At 32.4% G+C, this 19,243-nt stretch overlaps 1 protein-coding gene and 3 non-coding genes across 4 annotated transcripts; 3 read left to right on the forward strand and 1 right to left on the reverse strand.

Moving 5' to 3' along the window:
• Nucleotides 1–1,922: 1,922 nt before the first annotated feature.
• On the reverse strand, nt 1,923–8,544 carry LOC134308101 (zinc finger protein 345-like). The gene is made up of 3 exons (XM_062990632.1): nt 8,383–8,544; nt 5,835–5,954; nt 1,923–3,692 (listed from the first exon to the last, which is right to left on the reverse strand). Exons 1-3 carry the CDS (start codon nt 8,426–8,428, stop codon nt 2,209–2,211), a joined length of 1,650 nt encoding a protein of 549 aa, XP_062846702.1. The 5' UTR covers nt 8,429–8,544; the 3' UTR covers nt 1,923–2,208.
• Nucleotides 8,545–16,433: 7,889 nt separating this feature from the next.
• On the forward strand, nt 16,434–16,506 carry trnam-cau (transfer RNA methionine (anticodon CAU)). Its single transcript has one exon. It is a non-coding gene; the product is annotated as a tRNA-Met (tRNA).
• A 344-nt stretch (nt 16,507–16,850) lies between these two features.
• On the forward strand, nt 16,851–16,923 carry trnam-cau (transfer RNA methionine (anticodon CAU)). Its single transcript has one exon. It is a non-coding gene; the product is annotated as a tRNA-Met (tRNA).
• Nucleotides 16,924–17,151: 228 nt separating this feature from the next.
• On the forward strand, nt 17,152–17,224 carry trnam-cau (transfer RNA methionine (anticodon CAU)). The gene has a single exon. It is a non-coding gene; the product is annotated as a tRNA-Met (tRNA).
• The last annotated feature ends 2,019 nt before the right edge of the window (nt 17,225–19,243 follow it).

Below are 19,243 nucleotides of genomic sequence, written 5' to 3' on the forward strand. Positions count from 1 at the left end.
TAAACTAAGCAACTTACCAACGCAGTTATCACAGTAGTTCGAACTATGGTTTCGGGAAACACTTGCATCACAACTGCATCGTTCCAACTATTTAAGTTGCTACCGTAGTTAGCAAAAACAGCTATTAAATAGCCGCCACTTTAGTGACCACTATGTGTCAGAGGGCATACTGCATCTTTTATCAAATACTCACATTATCATCATCTTCTATATTTAACATCATTAATAAGAATCATCACTTTGTTTATCATCATTTTAATCTGTTGTTGCTTTAATCCATTAGTTGGATTAATGTCCTAGTGGTTAATGTACTGGAAATATATATATATACATACATACACATATACATATATCGCATCGAGGAACCATTTATTCGATACACAGCTCACGGTGTTCCGCACGGACTTTCACTTTCACAACGCGTTCACGCTGTGTTATGTGGGGAAGCCGAGGGCTGTGTCCCAAATCTCACACTTAATTAAACAGTACTTAACAGGACTTAATCCGGGTACTTTTCACCTATTTGTACACGCTCTCCACTCCGCTGTGTACTTTTCAGTATATATGTAGCGATTTGAAACAAAGCCGAGATTTGATGGCGCGGACTGCAGAATGGAGAGAGAGAGAGAGAGAGAGAGAGAGAGAGAGAGAATATATATCAGGGTGAGCAGAGAGGAACAGAGAAAACGACTGAAAGTTTGAGATAATTTTAAACTGGAAAAAACGAAAACCCAGAACACATGAGCTGTTAGTTTTAGTTCTGTAAGTTGCACAAATTAGAAGAAATATTTATGTATTATTGTTTATTATGTATATATAACGATTTCTCTTTAAATCGTCCTGTATGCAGGTAATAAAAATATATAGCTTGTTTCAAGAGACATGTCGTATTTAATCTTATATGTATTTATTTTTGCTCTTTATTAAAGCAAAAGTATTTCTCATCCGATTACTCGATTAATCGCTGGAATAATCGATAGAATACTCGATTACAAAAATAATCGATAGTTGCAGCCCTACTTGTTACTGGTAGAAGCATCACAGGATCACAGTGGATTGTGGGTAATAGTCTGTACAAAACTTTGGTCTGATTTGGAAAAAAAGAAAGCATTATGTACCCCTCAACCCAGGACCTCCATCTACTGAATGATGTATTTTCAGGTCTGTTCTGACCATTGAACAAGATCCCTTGCAGAGTTACAGGATGAGAATCATACAGAAGAGACTTTATTCAGTCAGTCCTCTAAATATCTTGTGGTTATGTATACTATATATACTGAGCACTTAAGATGACTTGTACTTATTTACTAACACTCTTATTTCGTTTTCATTTCTATTAAAAAAAACTTTGGTTCTATCAGGGTTTCAGCAGATGTGTGTTCTTGAACTGTTTTTTACTTAAAATAGAGTAATGAAATGTTTACTATGGAAGCACTTCTGTAAGTTCTTTAATATGTAATATTATATATTGTAATATGTAATATTATATGTATTATATAATATTATATTCCAGAATATGTACATATATATTCTTAATATAGACTTTAATTAGACTCTCACTGTTTCACAGGTGTTTTACATAGAATTGTTCAACTTTCAACTTTTAGCATGTTAGCAAAGTTTAAAAGTATTAAAGTTCAGTTCACTGGAGGGCAGAAAAGTCCAAGTTTGTGTTTCATTTCCCCACAGTTTGCTGGATAAAGCATCGCTGCTAAAGGACTATTCCATGAATTATTCTTTATTTTTCTCTCTTTATCTGTATATTTCACGCTGAGGCCTTCATGCATTTAAAGGACCCCTCCTACCTAGGGTCTGCTTTATCTCAGATCTATCCAATTAGGAAAAGAACTAAGCTAAGTGAATTCTAGCAAAGATTATCCAACATGTTGTAATGTCTATAAATAAAATACTCAGACAGACTGTTTGGGGTAAGTCTACCAGTTATGTATCATTTTTATTTTAATACTGTATTGAAGATGTAGTGTTAAGAATGATGTTATACCAATATTCTGAACACAAAGCTAAAGAACATTTGTACTGCATGTTTAAATCACATGTATTCTGAGTATTAGAGCTGTTTAATCTATATAATCAGTATTTACATTTTGTTATGTTATTATGTTAGTGATATTAAAAGTTCACTTTTACAATCAGATACATTTTAAGATTACTTTGTGTAATAAAACTCTTCCCACACTAAGAGCAATGCTATGGTTTCTCTCCAGTGTGACTGCGCTGGTGTCTTTTCAGATCACTCTGTCCATTAAAACTCTTTTTACACTGAGAGCACTGATACCGTTTCGCTCCATTGTGAATGCGCTGATGTACTTTGAGATAACTTTGTGTAATAAAACTATTTCCACACTGTAAGCACTGATACGGTTTCTCTCCAGTGTGACTGCGCTGGTGTCTTTTGAGAGTACTCTGATGAATAAAACTCTTTCCACACTGTGAGCACTGATATGGTTTCTCCCCAGTGTGAATGCGCTGGTGTCTTTTCAGATCACTCTGTCCATTGAAACTCTTTTCACACTGTGAGCACTGATATGGTTTCTCTCCATTGTGAATGCGCTGATGTACTTTGAAATAACTTTGTGTAATAAAACTATTTCCACACTGTGTGCACTGATACAGTTTCTCTCCAGTGTGAATGCGCTGGTGTTCTTTGAGACCACTCTGGAACCTAAAGCTCTTTCCACAAGGTGAGCACTGATACAGTTTATCTCCAGTGTGAATATGCTGGTGTATTTTGAGAGTCCTCTGATGATAAAAACTCTTTCCACACTGTGAGCACTGATATGGCTTCTCTCCAGTGTGAATGCACTGGTGTGAATAGAGATGACTCAGATTATTAAAACTCTTCCCACACGGTGAGCACTGATACAGTTTATCTCCAGTGTGAATACACTGGTGTTCTTTGAGAGCACTATGTGTATTAAAACTCTTCTCACACTGTGAGCACTGATGCGGTTTCTCTCCATTGTGAATGTGCTGGTGTTCTTTGAGAGCACTATATGTATTAAAACTCTCCTCACACTGTGAGCACTGATATGGTTTCTCGCCATGGTGAATGCGCTGGTGGACTTTGAGATGACATGGCAACATGAAGCTTTTTCCACACAGTGAGCACTGATAGGGTTTCTCTCCAGTGTGAATGCGCTGGTGTATGTTGAGGAGAAACTGGTACTTAAAGCTCTTCCCACACTGTAAGCACTGATGAGGTTTCACTTCAGTGTGAATGCGCTGGTGTTCTTTGAGAGCACTCTGTGTATTAAAACTGTTCTCACACTGTGAGCAGTGATATGGTTTCTCGCCATGGTGAATGCGCTGGTGGACTTTGAGATGACATGGCAACATGAAGCTTTTTCCACACAGTGAGCACTGATAGGGTTTTTCTCCAGTGTGAATGCGCTGGTGTATTTTGAGGAGAAACTGGTACTTAAAGCTCTTCCCACACTGTGAGCAGACGTTTCCTTCTTCCTGTGTGGGGCTGAGAGACGTGTTAATGCTGTCAGTACCAGAGGACGTTTGCTGATTACTGGAGCTTCTGGTGGGCGTCAGATCCTCATGTTCAGTCTTAATCTTCACCAGAGTCTCATATTTATCATGGTTGCAGCTCTTGATGTGATTGTGGAGCTGATTTTGGGTTGTAGAGGAACGTGGACACGAGCAGGAGAAATCCTTGTTCAGTTCTGAAGCAGAAAATAATCAAATACATTTATTACATTATAAATCATCAAATACATTTATAACATTATAAATAATCAAATACATTTATAACATTATAAATAATCAAATACATTTATAACATTATAAATAATAAAATACATTTATAACATTATAAATCATCAAATACATTTATAACATTATAAATCATCAAATACATTTATAACATTATAAATCATCAAATACATTTATAACATTATAAATAATAAAATACATTTATAACATTATAAATAATCTAATACATTTATAACATTATAAATAATCTAATACATTTATAACTTTATAAATCATCTAATACATTTATAACATTATAAATAATCTAATACATTTATAACATTATAAATAATCTAATACATTTATAACTTTATAAATCATCTAATACATTTATAACATTATAAATAATCTAATACATTTATAACATTATAAATAATCTAATACATTTATAACTTTATAAATCATCTAATACATTTATAACATTATAAATAATCAAATACATTTATAACATTATAAATAATCAAATACATTTATAACATTATAAATAATCAAATACATTTATAACATTATAAATAATAAAATACATTTATAACATTATAAATAATCTAATACATTTATAACTTTATAAATCATCTAATACATTTATAACATTATAAATAATCTAATACATTTATAACATTATAAATAATCTAATACATTTATAACTTTATAAATCATCTAATACATTTATAACATTATAAATAATCTAATACATTTATAACATTATAAATAATCTAATACATTTATAACTTTATAAATCATCTAATACATTTATAACATTATAAATAATCAAATACATTTATAACATTATAAATAATCAAATACATTTATAACATTATAAATAATAAAATACATTTATAACATTATAAATAATAAAATACATTTATAACATTATAAATAATCTAATACATTTATAACATTATAAATAATCTAATACATTTATAACTTTATAAATCATCTAATACATTTATAACATTATAAATAATCTAATACATTTATAACATTATAAATAATCAAATACATTTATAACATTATAAATAATCAAATACATTTATAACATTATAAATCATCAAATACATTTATAACATTATCAATAATCAAATACATTTATAACATTATAAATCATCAAATACATTTATAACATTATAAATCATCAAATACATTTATAACATTATAAATAATCAAATACATTTATAACATTATAAATAATCAAATACATTTATAACATTATAAATAATCAAATACATTTATAACATTATAAATCATCAAATACATTTATAACTTTATAAATCATCTAATACATTTATAACATTATAAATAATCTAATACATTTATAACATTATAAATAATCAAATACATTTATAACATTATAAATAATCAAATACATTTATAACATTATAAATAATAAATACATTTATAACATTATAAATAATAAATACATTTATAACATTATAAATAATAAATACATTTATAACATTATAAATAATCAAATACATTTATAACATTATAAATCATCAAATACATTTATAACATTATAAATCATCAAATACATTTATAACATTATAAATAATAAAATACAATTATAACATTATAAATAATCAAATACATTTATAACATTATAAATAATCAAATACATTTATAACATTATAAATAATCAAATACATTTATAACATTATAAATCATCAAATACATTTATAACATTATAAATCATCAAATACATTTATAACATTATAAATAATAAAATACAATTATAACATTATAAATAATAAAATACAATTATAACATTATAAATAATAAAATACATTTATAACATTATAAATAATCTAATACATTTATAACATTATAAATCATCAAATACATTTATAACATTATAAATAATAAAGATTGTTAGTAAATGTTAAACTGAGATCTGATGCTAAAGTCCTGTAACGTGATTCATCCTGCATTCATCATTTCCTGCTCACACTGATCTGCATGAGCACAATACAAGCTTTCACTGTATGATGCTTCATCCCAGCTGCCTCTGATTCTATTCAATCCAAATCTTATTTTACTCAAGATAAAAAATATCTTACTGAGTTCATCTTTATCTTCAGGTTCTTCCTTCTTCACAGGCTTCATCTGGAAACCTCCACACTGTTGGTCCTCTGGGGTGAGGTGTTCCTCAGGGATCGAGGTTCCTTCACCTGAAATTTCTTTGTTTTGTGAAGAAAAAAATAAGTTTGTTATCCTTATTTGAAATCCTTGTTCAGTTCAGAAGCAGAAAATAATCAAATACATTTATAACATTATAAATCATCAAATACATTTATAACATTATAAATCATCAAATACATTTATAACATTATGAATAATAAAATACATTTATAACATTATAAATAATCAAAAACATTTATAACATTATAAATAATCAAATACATTTATAACATTATAAATAATAAAATACATTTATAACATTATAAATCATCAAATACATTTATAACATTACAAATCATCAAATACATTTATAACATTATAAATCATCAAATACATTTATACCTTCATAAATCATCAAATACATTTATAACATTATAAATCATCAAATACATTTATAACTTCATAAATCATCAAATACATTTATAACATTATAAATCATCAAATACATTTAGAACATTATAAATAATAAAATACATTTATAATATTATAAATCATCAAATACATTTATAACATTATAAATAATAAAATACATTTATAACATAAATCATCAAATACATTTAGAACATTATAAATAATAAAATACATTTATAACATAAATAATAAAATACATTTATAATATTATAAATCATCAAATACATTTATAACATTATAAATAATCCAATACATTTATAACATAAATAATCAAATACATTTATAACATTATAAATCATCAAATACATTTATAACATTATAAATCATCAAATACATTTATAACATTATAAATCATCAAATACATTTATAACTTCATAAATCATCAAATACATTTATAACATTATAAATCATCAAATACATTTAGAACATTATAAATAATAAAATACATTTATAATATTATAAATCATCAAATACATTTATAACATTATAAATAATAAAATACATTTATAACATAAATCATCAAATACATTTAGAACATTATAAATAATCAAATACATTTATAACATAAATAATAAAATACATTTATAATATTATAAATCATCAAATACATTTATAACATTATAAATAATCCAATACATTTATAACATAAATAATCAAATACATTTATAACATTATAAATCATCAAATACATTTATAACATTATAAATCATCAAATACATTTATAACATTATAAATCATCTAATACATTTATAACATTATAAATCATCAAATACATTTATAATATTATAAATAATCAAATACATTTATAACATTATAAATCATCAAATACATTTATAACATTATAAATAATAAAATACATTTATAACATTATAAATAATCAAATACATTTATAACATTGTAAATAATAAAATACATTTATAACATTGTAAATAATAAAATACATTTATAACATTATAAATAATAAAATACATTTATAACATTATAAATAATAAAATACATTTAGAACATTATAAATAATAAAATACATTTATAACATAAATAATAAAATACATTTATAATATTATAAATCATCAAATACATTTATAACATTATAAATAATCAAATACATTTATAACATTGTAAATAATAAAATACATTTATAACATTGTAAATAATAAAATACATTTATAACATTATAAATAATAAAATACATTTATAACATTATAAATAATAAAATACATTTAGAACATTATAAATAATAAAATACATTTAGAACATAAATAATAAAATACATTTATAACATTATAAATAATCCAATACATTTATAACATAAATAATCAAATACATTTATAACATTATAAATCATCAAATACATTTATAACATTATAAATCATCAAATACATTTATAACATTATAAATCATCAAATACATTTATAATATTATAAATAATCAAATACATTTATAACATTATAAATCATCAAATACATTTATAACATTATAAATCATCAAATACATTTATAACATTGTAAATAATAAAATACATTTATAACATTGTAAATAATAAAATACATTTATAACATTGTAAATAATAAAATACATTTATAACATTGTAAATAATCAAATACATTTATAACATTGTAAATAATAAAATACATTTATAACATTATAAATAATCAAATACATTTATAACATTATAAATAATAAAATACATTTATAACATTATAAATAATAAAATACATTTATAACATTATAAATAATCAAATACATTTATAACATTATAAATAATCAAATACATTTATAACATTATAAATAATAAATACATTTATAACATTATAAATAATAAAGATTGTTAGTAAATGTTAAACTGAGATCTGATGATAAAGTCCTGTAACGTGATTCATCCTGCATTCATCATTTCCTGCTCACACTGATCTGCATGAGCACAATACAAGCTTTCACTGTATGATGCTTCATCCCAGCTGCCTCTGATTCTATTCAATCCAAATCTTATTTTACTCAAGATAAAAAATATCTTACTGAGTTCATCTTTATCTTCAGGTTCTTCCTTCTTCACAGGCTTCATCTGGAAACCTCCACACTGTTGGTCCTCTGGGGTGAGGTGTTCCTCAGGGATCGAGGTTCCTTCACCTGAAATTTCTTTGTTTTGTGAAGAAAATAATAAGTTTGTTATTGTTGGTATTAACGACCAACTTCTTTATTAAGCACTTAAGTTAGAACTAACAGACACGTACTTCTATACTACCTGTCAAAAAAGACAATTTATAAACCTTCATTCACACAGGGTTTCAGCAGATTTAATAATAATAACAATACAACCCCAAATATAAAAATACTTGGGACAGTATGGAAAATAATGTCAGACAGGATAAAGCTGAGATATTTCATCTTTTATCTGCTCAACTTCATTTCATTTATTAATAAACATCCATTCCTGCATTTCAGGTCTGCAACACATTCCAAAAAAAGTTGGAACTGTATTATATTGGGGACAGGCAGGCTAGTACAGTACCCGTACCCTCTTATTCCTCAGCCACACCTTTGTAAAGTGTGCAGCAGGTGGATTTGCATCGTCTTGTTAAAAAATGCTGGACATCCCTGGAAAAGACGACGTCTTGAAGGCAGCACATGTTGCTGATAACAGTCTGGATCCTTTTTGTCTTTGGTCCGGATCACATGCTGTCCATTTTTTTTATAAAAAGACCTGGAATGCTGATTCATCTGACCACAATACATGTTTCCACCTTTGGGAAAGATCGCGGTGCATGCCCCCGAGCGTCTCACCAGGCTTAGCAATCTAGTGTTTATTTATTTGCCAATTTACTGCGTTTTCACTTGAATCACTCGAGTGAACTACACATACGACAGACAGATGCTGATGGACATTCATTTATACCGCTTTAAGTGTTGTTTTGGACCGTCCATTCAAGTTCAACCAGCTACTTCCAGAGGTGAGCAGAACACCGCGTCCAAGCGAGCTGTTCATCCCAACAGAAAGAGCCAAAAAGGGGGAAATGTGGAGGATAGCGCGCTAAGCTAAAACTATCTTGTATCTTCCTTGCCAATATGCCATGAGAAAATAAAAATCTGGACCCTGATACAGAAGAGGATCATGGACTGCAGCTAAACCACAGTGTGGTGGAACTGATGAAGAGCTTCTGTGGTGGTGTTTGTCTTTATGTAAACAAAACCTGGTGCATGGACTCTGTCATAGTTAATACCTACTGCTCTGCTGACCTGGAATACCTGGTTATAACGTGTAGACCCTTTATAACCAGGTATTATAACCACCAGAGGTTTCCTGCATTGTTACTGCTGCAGTTTATATCCCTCCAGATGCTAATGCTAACGCAGCTATAAAATACTTTTGTGAACCCAGATGGAGTCTTTATTGTTTCTGGGGACTTTAATCACTGCAGTTTAAGATCTGGACGTCCAAAGTTTCATCAGAAGCTCCACCCCTCCCCCACCTGGGTCAGTCTGATCACCTGTCTTTGTTCCTGCTCCCCAAGTACACCCCAGTCATCAGACGTCTGATACCCACAATAAGGACAGTTAAGATCTGGACGGAAGCTGCAGACTCATCTCTCCAGGATCATCAGCACAAACAATCATGTATATATTGAATATATCAGCTTATATACTCGACTTTATTTATTCTCATTCATTACCCAATCATTCAGCCACTTGTATTCACCTGGCATTACTCTGTAATTATATACTAGTCTACACACTGTACAGTCAGCATGATCTGTTTAATATTCTTTACTTCTGTCTCCTCATTTCACTCACCTGCTCACTTATGCACTAAAATCTACAATCTGAACACTAGATCACAACAATATTCAAAATATAGTCTAACTGAGTTCATCTGTATCTTCAGGTTCTTCCTTCTTCACAGGCTTCATCTGGAAACCTCCACACTGTTGGTCCTCTGAGAAGAGCAGTTCCACAGAAGCAACAAGTTCCGGAGGGATTAAAGTGATTTCACCTGAAATTCATCAATATGAGAAGAAGAAACTCAACAACTGGAGGAAACTGAAGGTTGTGGGTTTGATTTCCAATCACAAATAAATCCTAGTTAGATTAAAACTGAAATCCAGACTGGAGTGTAGCAGCACAGGACAGTACGGTACAGTACAGGTTCTAATCCCACTATCCACTTTCTCTTATTACTGATTAGTGACTCCAATACTAACTGTACTGTACCATACTGTACTGTACCACACTGTACTGTACCACACTGTACTGTACCACACTGCACTGTACCACACTGTACTGTACCACACTGCACTGTATCATGCTTCATATTTACTTACAGAAGAAATCATCATCATCTTCATCCTCCTCCTTTCGTATTATTTTCTTCTGGAATTCTTCATTTTGTAGATCCACAGGGGTGACGTGTCCCTCTTCTGTTGACTGCATTATTAAAGCTCTAACAGATAGACAGACAGACAGATGTGCTGTATTCATAAATAAAGGAACATTTTTAGACTGTAGTAACTGGCTGTTGTTATTGTTATGAACTGAAGCTGGTCTGTACACAACCAAACTGACACTTTGCTTAAGTTTGCTTAAATTTGCCATCACATTATTTATTACAGTAAAATGATCTCAAAATCACAAGATTAGTTCTAGAGTAAATGTTCTTCATGATCATAGGGGTGACATTTAATAACAGTTTGATTTGCTTATTTTATTGCTCTTCAAAAAGTGGTATTAACACAACCGAATAGACACTTCACATGAGTTTGAGATCCGATCACAACAAATTCCTACAGTAAAAATTTCTGAAATGTATTTCATTAATAAAATAAATCTTGAATTGAGTGGATTTTGTGCATCAGAACACGGTAAATAATGTTTATTAAACTGTAAACAGCAGTTTTACCCTCTTTAACGCTTCGGATACCGTAATACATGGTTTAGACACGCAGTAAACAATTAAAGACGCTCGCTTACACTTTTCACCTGACTGTGACTATAAAACTCTACAAACCACCTGTAAACAAAGTTCCACTATAAACAAAGTTCCACTATAAACAAAGTTTAAAAATATCACGTGTTTATTTAAAAATGTGAGATTTAATCATGAAGAAACTCAATCAGTTCCGCTCAATTGATTCATTTTGCTGGGTCGGTTCAAATGAATCGGTTCATCAGTACTGAATCTTGTGTGATGCTAACAGTTAGCGGAGCAGCTAATAGTTTGTGTGTTTAAATGAAAGTGGAGTTAAAGCTCCTCAAATCCTCACAGTGATATTTTATTATGAACTCTAGTTTTTTTATGAATTAGAATGTAGTTATAATGAAATATAAGGGTTATAATTAAATCCATATTTTACTTACAGATGAGGCTCTACAGTACAAACGCAGCAGCTTCTTGTTCTTCTTATGATGGTTAATGGCGGATGGCAGAACAACTTAAGACGCACCAGCGCCACCAACTGGACTGGAGTTGAACAGCAGCTCAGCAGTAATAAACCTCCATTAGCCCTGTATCTCTCAGCTAGATTTAGAGAGGACTACAGTGTGCAGTGTTGGGGGTAACGCGGTACAAAGTAACACATTACAGTAATGTCATTATTTTTTTTCTGTAACGACATCGTGGGGCGTCGTCGTCTGCACGCTTGGCATCGGCTGAGCTTACTCGTGTGTTTCAAAGTGATCTTGAGGTTACATTAAAAGTTGTGACTTTAAGCTCTGTTTTTGAGGGAGTGTGTGTGTGTGTGTGTTTTCTTTAGGTTAAGTGTGTTGCTTTATTTAATATTTTTCTCTGTTATTAGTCTCGTCCATTTCATTCTTTTCTTTAAAGATTTGCTCAGAGCTGGATTTCTCTTTGTTGTTGTTTTCATTGTTATTTAGAAATTTTATAAATAAATTGTGTGTTTTGTAAAGATTGTTTCCTCCTCATTATTTCATTATTGTAGTAGTATTATGTTATATCCCCATCACCCATAGATCACTACAGGATGTAACACTTATGTCAGTGGTTCTCAAACTTTTTCTGTCACGCCCCCCTTTGGAAAATGAAAATCTGTCATCCCCCCCCCCTCCAAAAATTTTTTTTAACTGTGTTGAAATAACTTCAATCAGTCTGCTATTTCAAAAATTAAAAAATGAAATGAAATTTGCAAACACTACAAAAAAAGATAACAAAGTTGAATATGTGCCTAAAAACTAATTTGTGAGAGTTTAAGTCTTATCACTGTATTAGTGGCTGTTTTTCTTTTTATCCCTGTCAAATACCTCTCTGTTCTGTACATCTAGACCAGGGGTTTACACACTTTCATGGCTTGAGATCTACTGTTTCAGTCTACAGGTCATCATTATCTTGACCTTATTCTGATGATTTGCTCAGGAGCCGCTGATGCTCAAGTAGTTTTTCAGGTGATCATCAGTAAGGATGGACCCATATTTAGACTTAATTATTTTCATGTGGAAAGTAGGTTGATGCGAAAAAGCTGTCAAATATGTGGCAGTCAAATATGTGGAAGTTCCAAATTGTCCAGCAGGGACCCTTGACTTCATATAAATAAAGGTTAAAATTTCTCCATCAGAAAACGTTGAACAGGGTGGGCCAAGGTTCTATACATAGAAAAAATAAACATTGTTTTTTTATAAAAGAAAATAAAACATTTTGATTTATATAATATGCTCTACATGACATGATTGCTCTTTATTTAAACTCATTTTTAGGGTATCTGAAATACAGGGTGGGCCATAAGTTTCCATACATATGTTTTTTTTTTTTCTAAATTTAGTTTTTATATTTCAGATACCCTAAAAAATGCGTTTGAATAAAGAGCAACGAATTAAAATGTTTTCAAAGCGATGGCAGCCATGTAGAGCATATTATATAAATAAAAATGTTTTTTATAAAAATATATATATTTTTCCTACGTATGGAAACGTATGACCCACCCTGTAGATTAGCGCTGCTTTAGGTGGGCTGAGGCGTAGTCATGGTAACAAAAAATAAACAGTGGCCACATGTCATGTCAGTCCCGCTGTGCTGTGTGTATGAGCAGCGCTGTACCAGCGTGTACTGTGTGTGATCGAGCGCTCCTGATCTAGACTCTCTGTTAGAATGAATACTGACACACCTGAAAACACGGTTTGTTTATGGTCCACCGTAAAAAAAAAATGCCGATGTTAGAACATTGGTTCCGCACTGTATTTCAGTCGGACGCGCCCCCCCAGTCATGCCTCTGCGCCCCCCAGCTGGCATTACAATTTGTGACATGATAAAACTTGATATCAATAACTTGATTTTAAAGTAATGAGAAATAATATCTTGCATCAAGATGATTAATTTAAATAGTTTAATAATGCATTTATCTTACTCTAAATAAGGGGCTCATCTGTGAAAAAATGGTGGTGCTTACAAGGGATACAAGAGATTATGACAAGCTACATCTTTGTACTCGGTTGAAACTGAGCATTAAACTAAGAAAGCTTCAATATCACATGAGGGAATTAACAAGATTGACAAAATGGGTCATTTAATATTTTATTTTACAATCAAAACCTCTTCAAGTAGTAAACATTATTAAAAAAAAAACTATACAAACAAAAGAGCAGCTATACACCTGTTCCAAATCCCAGATGCCTTACTAAGCTCACTACTGAGGCATCTTAATATTACAATGTTATTTTTACTCAAGAACGAGTGAGAATCGGAAGCGTCCTTAGTGATGAAGGCAATCCCAGAATTCATTGCGGCATCTCCTCTCTCACAGAAAAATAAACATGGCTGACGGTGCAGACAGGAAGTAATTTTCAAACGTAAATAAATAATTATTGATTTTTAACGAGTGTTTTTATTTGCAAGTTTGGGCTTGTCAGCAAATGTAACAGTTATCTGTACACGAATCCAGATGTTATATTGACTTGTTAGCACTGTCCCACCTCATTCCATTAGTTTTAATGGCAAAATGCTAAATGCGAAACCCGATGGAATCGCTAAGTAGCGCATCCGAATAACCTGCCTTATAAGTCGATGACTTATTAAAATCCTCTCTACTGAGGCAGCTGCCTGTGTAGGTAGTAAGGCAGCAAGGCAGCTCACTAGGTTTTTGAACACACTGGTAGGTATTACATGGAAAATCAGAACGGTGTGAATTTTCGTGTTGTGTCAAGCAGCAAAAAAGTTGTAGCATGACGTTTTTGATTTAATTTGCATTAAGTGACATCGCACGTCCTGCGATGTGACTATTGCGCATGCACACATCGCGATGACGATGCTGAAACGATATATCGTGCAGCCCTATTTGATTCTCATCCAGTTCTTGATGCTTACATTTAGGTCATGAGTTCGATCCTCTCACTGGGCAAGAGCTTTGATGTACCAGTTTAGTTACTGTGCCTAATCTAAGCCTTTGATGTACCAGTTTAGTTACTGTGCCTAATCTAAGCCTTTGATGTACCAGTTTAGTTACTAGGGGTGTAACGATACACTCTGCTCACGATTTGATTCGATTCATGATACTGAGTTCACGATTCGATTTTCTCATGATTTTTTTTTTAAGTGTAAACAGTGCAAAACAATGCACATTTTCTTGTACATTTTTTAAACAAAAAAAAAAACCTTCAGTCCCATGCAATTAAAGGTAATTACCAAGAACAGAGTACTTTACTGTAACCTAACAGGTTTACCAAATTTAAGTTACTTATTGCCATCTTAAATTGAAAATCAAAGTAATCAAACAAGCTCATTGAGCTGAGCTGAGTCTTTAAACAAATTTTCTTTGTTGCTTGAACTAATGTATTAACAAATTACATGTAAAATAATTTACTAATGTAAAAAAAAACATTGTATCAAATGTTTATTATTTAAATGGCTTTATTTATATACTTAACATGGAACAGAGTGCTACAACAATAAATTATAAAATACAAAAACAAAGACCCATCTCAATTAGACCAAAAGGTCTGATTGTGTATATTATTTGTAAATTTGCATCTAGAGTGAAAGAACACATCAACAAAGCATCACTCAACAAAATATAAATGAAAATGTGCAAAAGGAAAATCAGCATCCAGGTGACGGTATTTGTAAGTATTTAGTGAAGATTGGCATTCAGAAAAACCGAGCTCATCTTTGAGGGGTTGATCCTGTTTCTCCTTTCTGTTATGATCTGCCCTGTTTTGGAAAAGATTCTCTCTGAGGGGACAGATGTTGCTACAATACACAGTGACATGTATAAGATGTGGGTCTCAGTGGGTCTGAACTTCTCTGTTAAAGTGGTTCCTCGTGTCCAAACTTTACTGTTTCCTGTCACTCATTTTCCTCACCTTTCCAGCGTGTAATGTCTGACTACGTAAAGCGCAATGTAAAACTTCATCAAGTGCTCTCTGTCTTTCTCTCTCTTTCACTCCCTCCTGTTCATGTGCACGTGCACTCGTACAATTGCGCAGATGTCCACGATGCACATCGCTACATTTTTGCATCGCCAAATCATAAAACGATGTATCGTTATACCCCTATTAGTTACTGTGCCTAATCTAAGCCCAGTTAGCAGACTGGTTTTATGTCATTTTAGTGACTTTAATCAGCACTGTAAAAAGAACAGGTAATGAACATACACTTACAGACAGAAGGGTGTGAGTTTGATTCTCATCCAGTTTTTGATGCTTACATTTAGGTCATGAGTTTGATCCTCTCACTGGGCAAGACCTTTGAGGGACCAGTTTAGTTGCTGAGCTTAATCTAAGCCCAACACTGTAAATTGAACAATTAGAGAGCCTTCTTACAGTCAGAAGGGTGTGAGTTTGATTCTCATCCAGTTCTTGATGCTTACATTTAGGTCGTGAGTTCAAGGCAAGGCCTTTGAGGGACCAGTTGAGTTACTGTGCCTAATCTAAGCCCAGTTAGCCGACTGGTTTCATGTCATTTAGTGACTTTCATCAGCACTGTAAATAGAACAGGTAGTAAACATTCATTTACAGTCAGAAGGGTGTGAGTTTGATTCTCATCCAGTTTTTGATGCTTAGATTTAGATTCTGCTTTTCAATATTATATTCAATTTAATATTATATTCAGATGTCTCCACATGTCTTTGTCAGCCTCGTTAGCGCAGTAGGTAGCGCGTCAGTCTCATAATCTGAAGGTCGTGAGTTCGATCCTCACACGGGGCAAGGCCTTTGAGGGACCAGTTTAGTTGCAGACTGGTTTTATGTAATTTAGTGACTTTCATCAGCACTGTAAATAGAACAGGTGGTGAACATACAGTCAGAAGGGTGTGAGTTTGATTCCATTTTTTTATGCTTAGATTTAGATTCTGCATTTCAATATTTAAATTTATTATCTAAACTACAACTACAAAAACTGCCAGATTCAGTCTAGACATGTTGCTGTCAGCCTCGTTAGTGCAGTAGGTAGCGCGTCAGTCTCATAACCTCATAGATTCTGCTTTTAAAAATGTGCCTAAACTTCAGCCAATGAAACGGTCGGATTCAGATGTCTCCACATGCCTTTGTCAGCCATGTTAGCGCAGTAGGTAGCGCGTCAGTCTCATAATCTGAATGTTGTGAGTTCGATCCTCACACGGGGCAAGGCCTTTGAGGGACCAGTTTAGTTGCAGACTGGTTTTATGTCATTTAGTGACTTTCATCATCACTGTAAATATAACAGGTGGTGAACATACACATACAGTCAGAAGGGTGTGAGTTTGATTCCAGTTTTTAATGATTAGATTTATATTCTGCATTTCAATATTTAAATTTATTATCTAAACTACAACTACAAAAACTGTCAGATTCAGTCTAGACATGTTGCTATCAGCCTCGTTAGCACAGTAGGTAGCGCGTCAGTCTCATAATCTGAAGGTTGTGAGTTCGATCCTCACACGGGGCAATCCTTTCGGAGACCAGTTTAGTTACTGTGCCTAATCTAAGCCCAGTTAGCCGACTGGTTTCATGTCATTTAGTGACTTTTACCAGCACTGTAAATAGAACAGGTGGTGAACATACAGTCAGAAGGGTGTGAGTTTGATTCCATTTTTTTATGCTTAGATTTAGATTCTGCATTTCAATATTTAAATGTATTATCTAAACTACAACTACAAAAACTACCAGATTCAGTCTAAACATGTTGCTGTCAGCCTCGTTAGTGCAGTAAGTAGCGTGTCAGTCTCATAACCTAAAGGTCATGAGTTCGATCCTCACATGGGGCAAGGCCTTTGCAGGACCAGTTTAGTTAGTGTGCCTAATCCAAGCACATTTAGCAGACTTTCATCAGCACTGTAAATAAAACAGGGAGTGAACATTCTTACGTTCAGAAGGATGTGAGATTCAAAGAGTTTTTTGCCTTGTTTTGATTCGCTCATAGAAAGCGTGCAGCACAGCGTTTTTATTTCTTTCTGGATCAATAAAGTATCTATCTATCTATGGAGGACGAAAAATGACAAGTATAAATAAATAAATGCACAAATAAATAATGCAATAAATAAATAAATAAACTAATAAATACATTTTCGTCATGAAAAAGGACATATTTAAGTAAATGGCCTGGAAAGAGTAACTGATGGTTTAGTTCAGCTCAGTGCTGATATGGATGTGGACATTGACCTGACTGTGTTAGACAGTCTTCAAGAAGTCACCCGCCAACTTCACATTCTCTCAGAGACAGAGGAAGCGAACGTTGGACGTCCATCCTACATTTTACCTCCGCGTATAATCACCGCGGTCACGCGCCATCTGCACTTTAAAAAAGCTCGCTCACGCTACCCACACTTCATTTTTTACTGCACGTCTAAACCGTATTATATGGTAATACAGCTGCGAAGATGAAATCATCTCTTTACAGCTTAATATACTGGTGTTGGTCATAAAATTAGAATATCATGAAAAAGTTGATTTATTTCAGTAATTCCATTCAAAAAAGTGAAACTTGTATATTATATTCATTCATTACACACAGCCTGATATATTTTAAATGTTTATTTCTTTTAATGTTGATGATTATAACTGACAACTAATGAAAACCCCAAATTCAGTATCTCAGAAAATTAGAATATTACTTAAGACCAAAACAAAAAAAGGATTTTTAGAAATGTTGGCCAACTGAAAAGTATGAACATGAAAAGTATGAGCATGTACAGCACTCAATACTTAGTTGGGGCTCCTTTTGCCTGGATTACTGCAGCAATGCGGCGTGGCATGGAGTCCATCAGTCTGTGGCACTGCTCAGGTGTTATGAGAGCCCAGGTTGCTCTGGTAGTGGCCTTCAGCTCTTCTGAATTGTTGGGTCTGGTGTATCGCATCTTCCTCTTCACAATACTCCATAGATTTTCTATGGGGTTAAGGTCAGGCAAGTTTGCTGGCCAATTAAGAACAGGGATACCATGGTCCTTAAACCAGGTACTGGTAGCTTTGGCACTGTGTGCAGGTGCCAAGTCCTGTTGGAAAATGAAATCTGCATCTCCATAAAGTTGGTCAGCAGCAGGAAGCATTTAGTGCTCTAAAACTTCCTGGTAGACGACTGCGTTGACCTTGGACCTCAGAAAACACAGTGGACCAACACCAGCAGATGACATGGCACTCCAAACCATCACTAACTGTGGAAACTTTACACTGGACCTCAAGCAACGTGGATTCTGTGCCTCTCTTCCTCCAGACTCTGGGACCTTGATTTCCAAAGGTAATGCAAAATTTACTTTCATCAGAGAACATAACTTTGGACCACTCAGCAGTCCTTTTTGTCTTTAGCCCAGGCGAGACGCTTCTGACACTGTCTCTTGTTCAAGAGTGGATTGACACAAGGAATGCGACAGCTGAAACCCATGTCTTGCATACGTCTGTGTGTGGTGGTTCTTGAAGCACTGACTCCAGCTGCAGTCCACTCTTTGTGAATCTCCCCCACATTTTTGAATGG

Source organism: Trichomycterus rosablanca, unplaced genomic scaffold (assembly GCF_030014385.1).
Source record: "Trichomycterus rosablanca isolate fTriRos1 unplaced genomic scaffold, fTriRos1.hap1 scaffold_41, whole genome shotgun sequence".
Classification (NCBI taxonomy): Eukaryota; Metazoa; Chordata; class Actinopteri; order Siluriformes; family Trichomycteridae; genus Trichomycterus; species Trichomycterus rosablanca.

Bases quoted from the DNA above. Each gene is read 5' to 3' on its own strand.
- LOC134308101 (XM_062990632.1), bottom strand. From the start codon at position 8,428: ATGAAGCCTGTGAAGAAGGAAGAACCTGAAGATAAAGATGAACTCA. The intron at 5,955-8,382 runs GTAAGATATTTT...CACAAAACAAAG, and splicing joins TGAAGATAAAGATGAACTCA to AAATTTCAGGTGAAGGAACC. The intron at 3,693-5,834 runs GTAAGATATTTT...TTTCTGCTTCAG, and splicing joins TGAAGATAAAGATGAACTCA to AACTGAACAAGGATTTCTCC.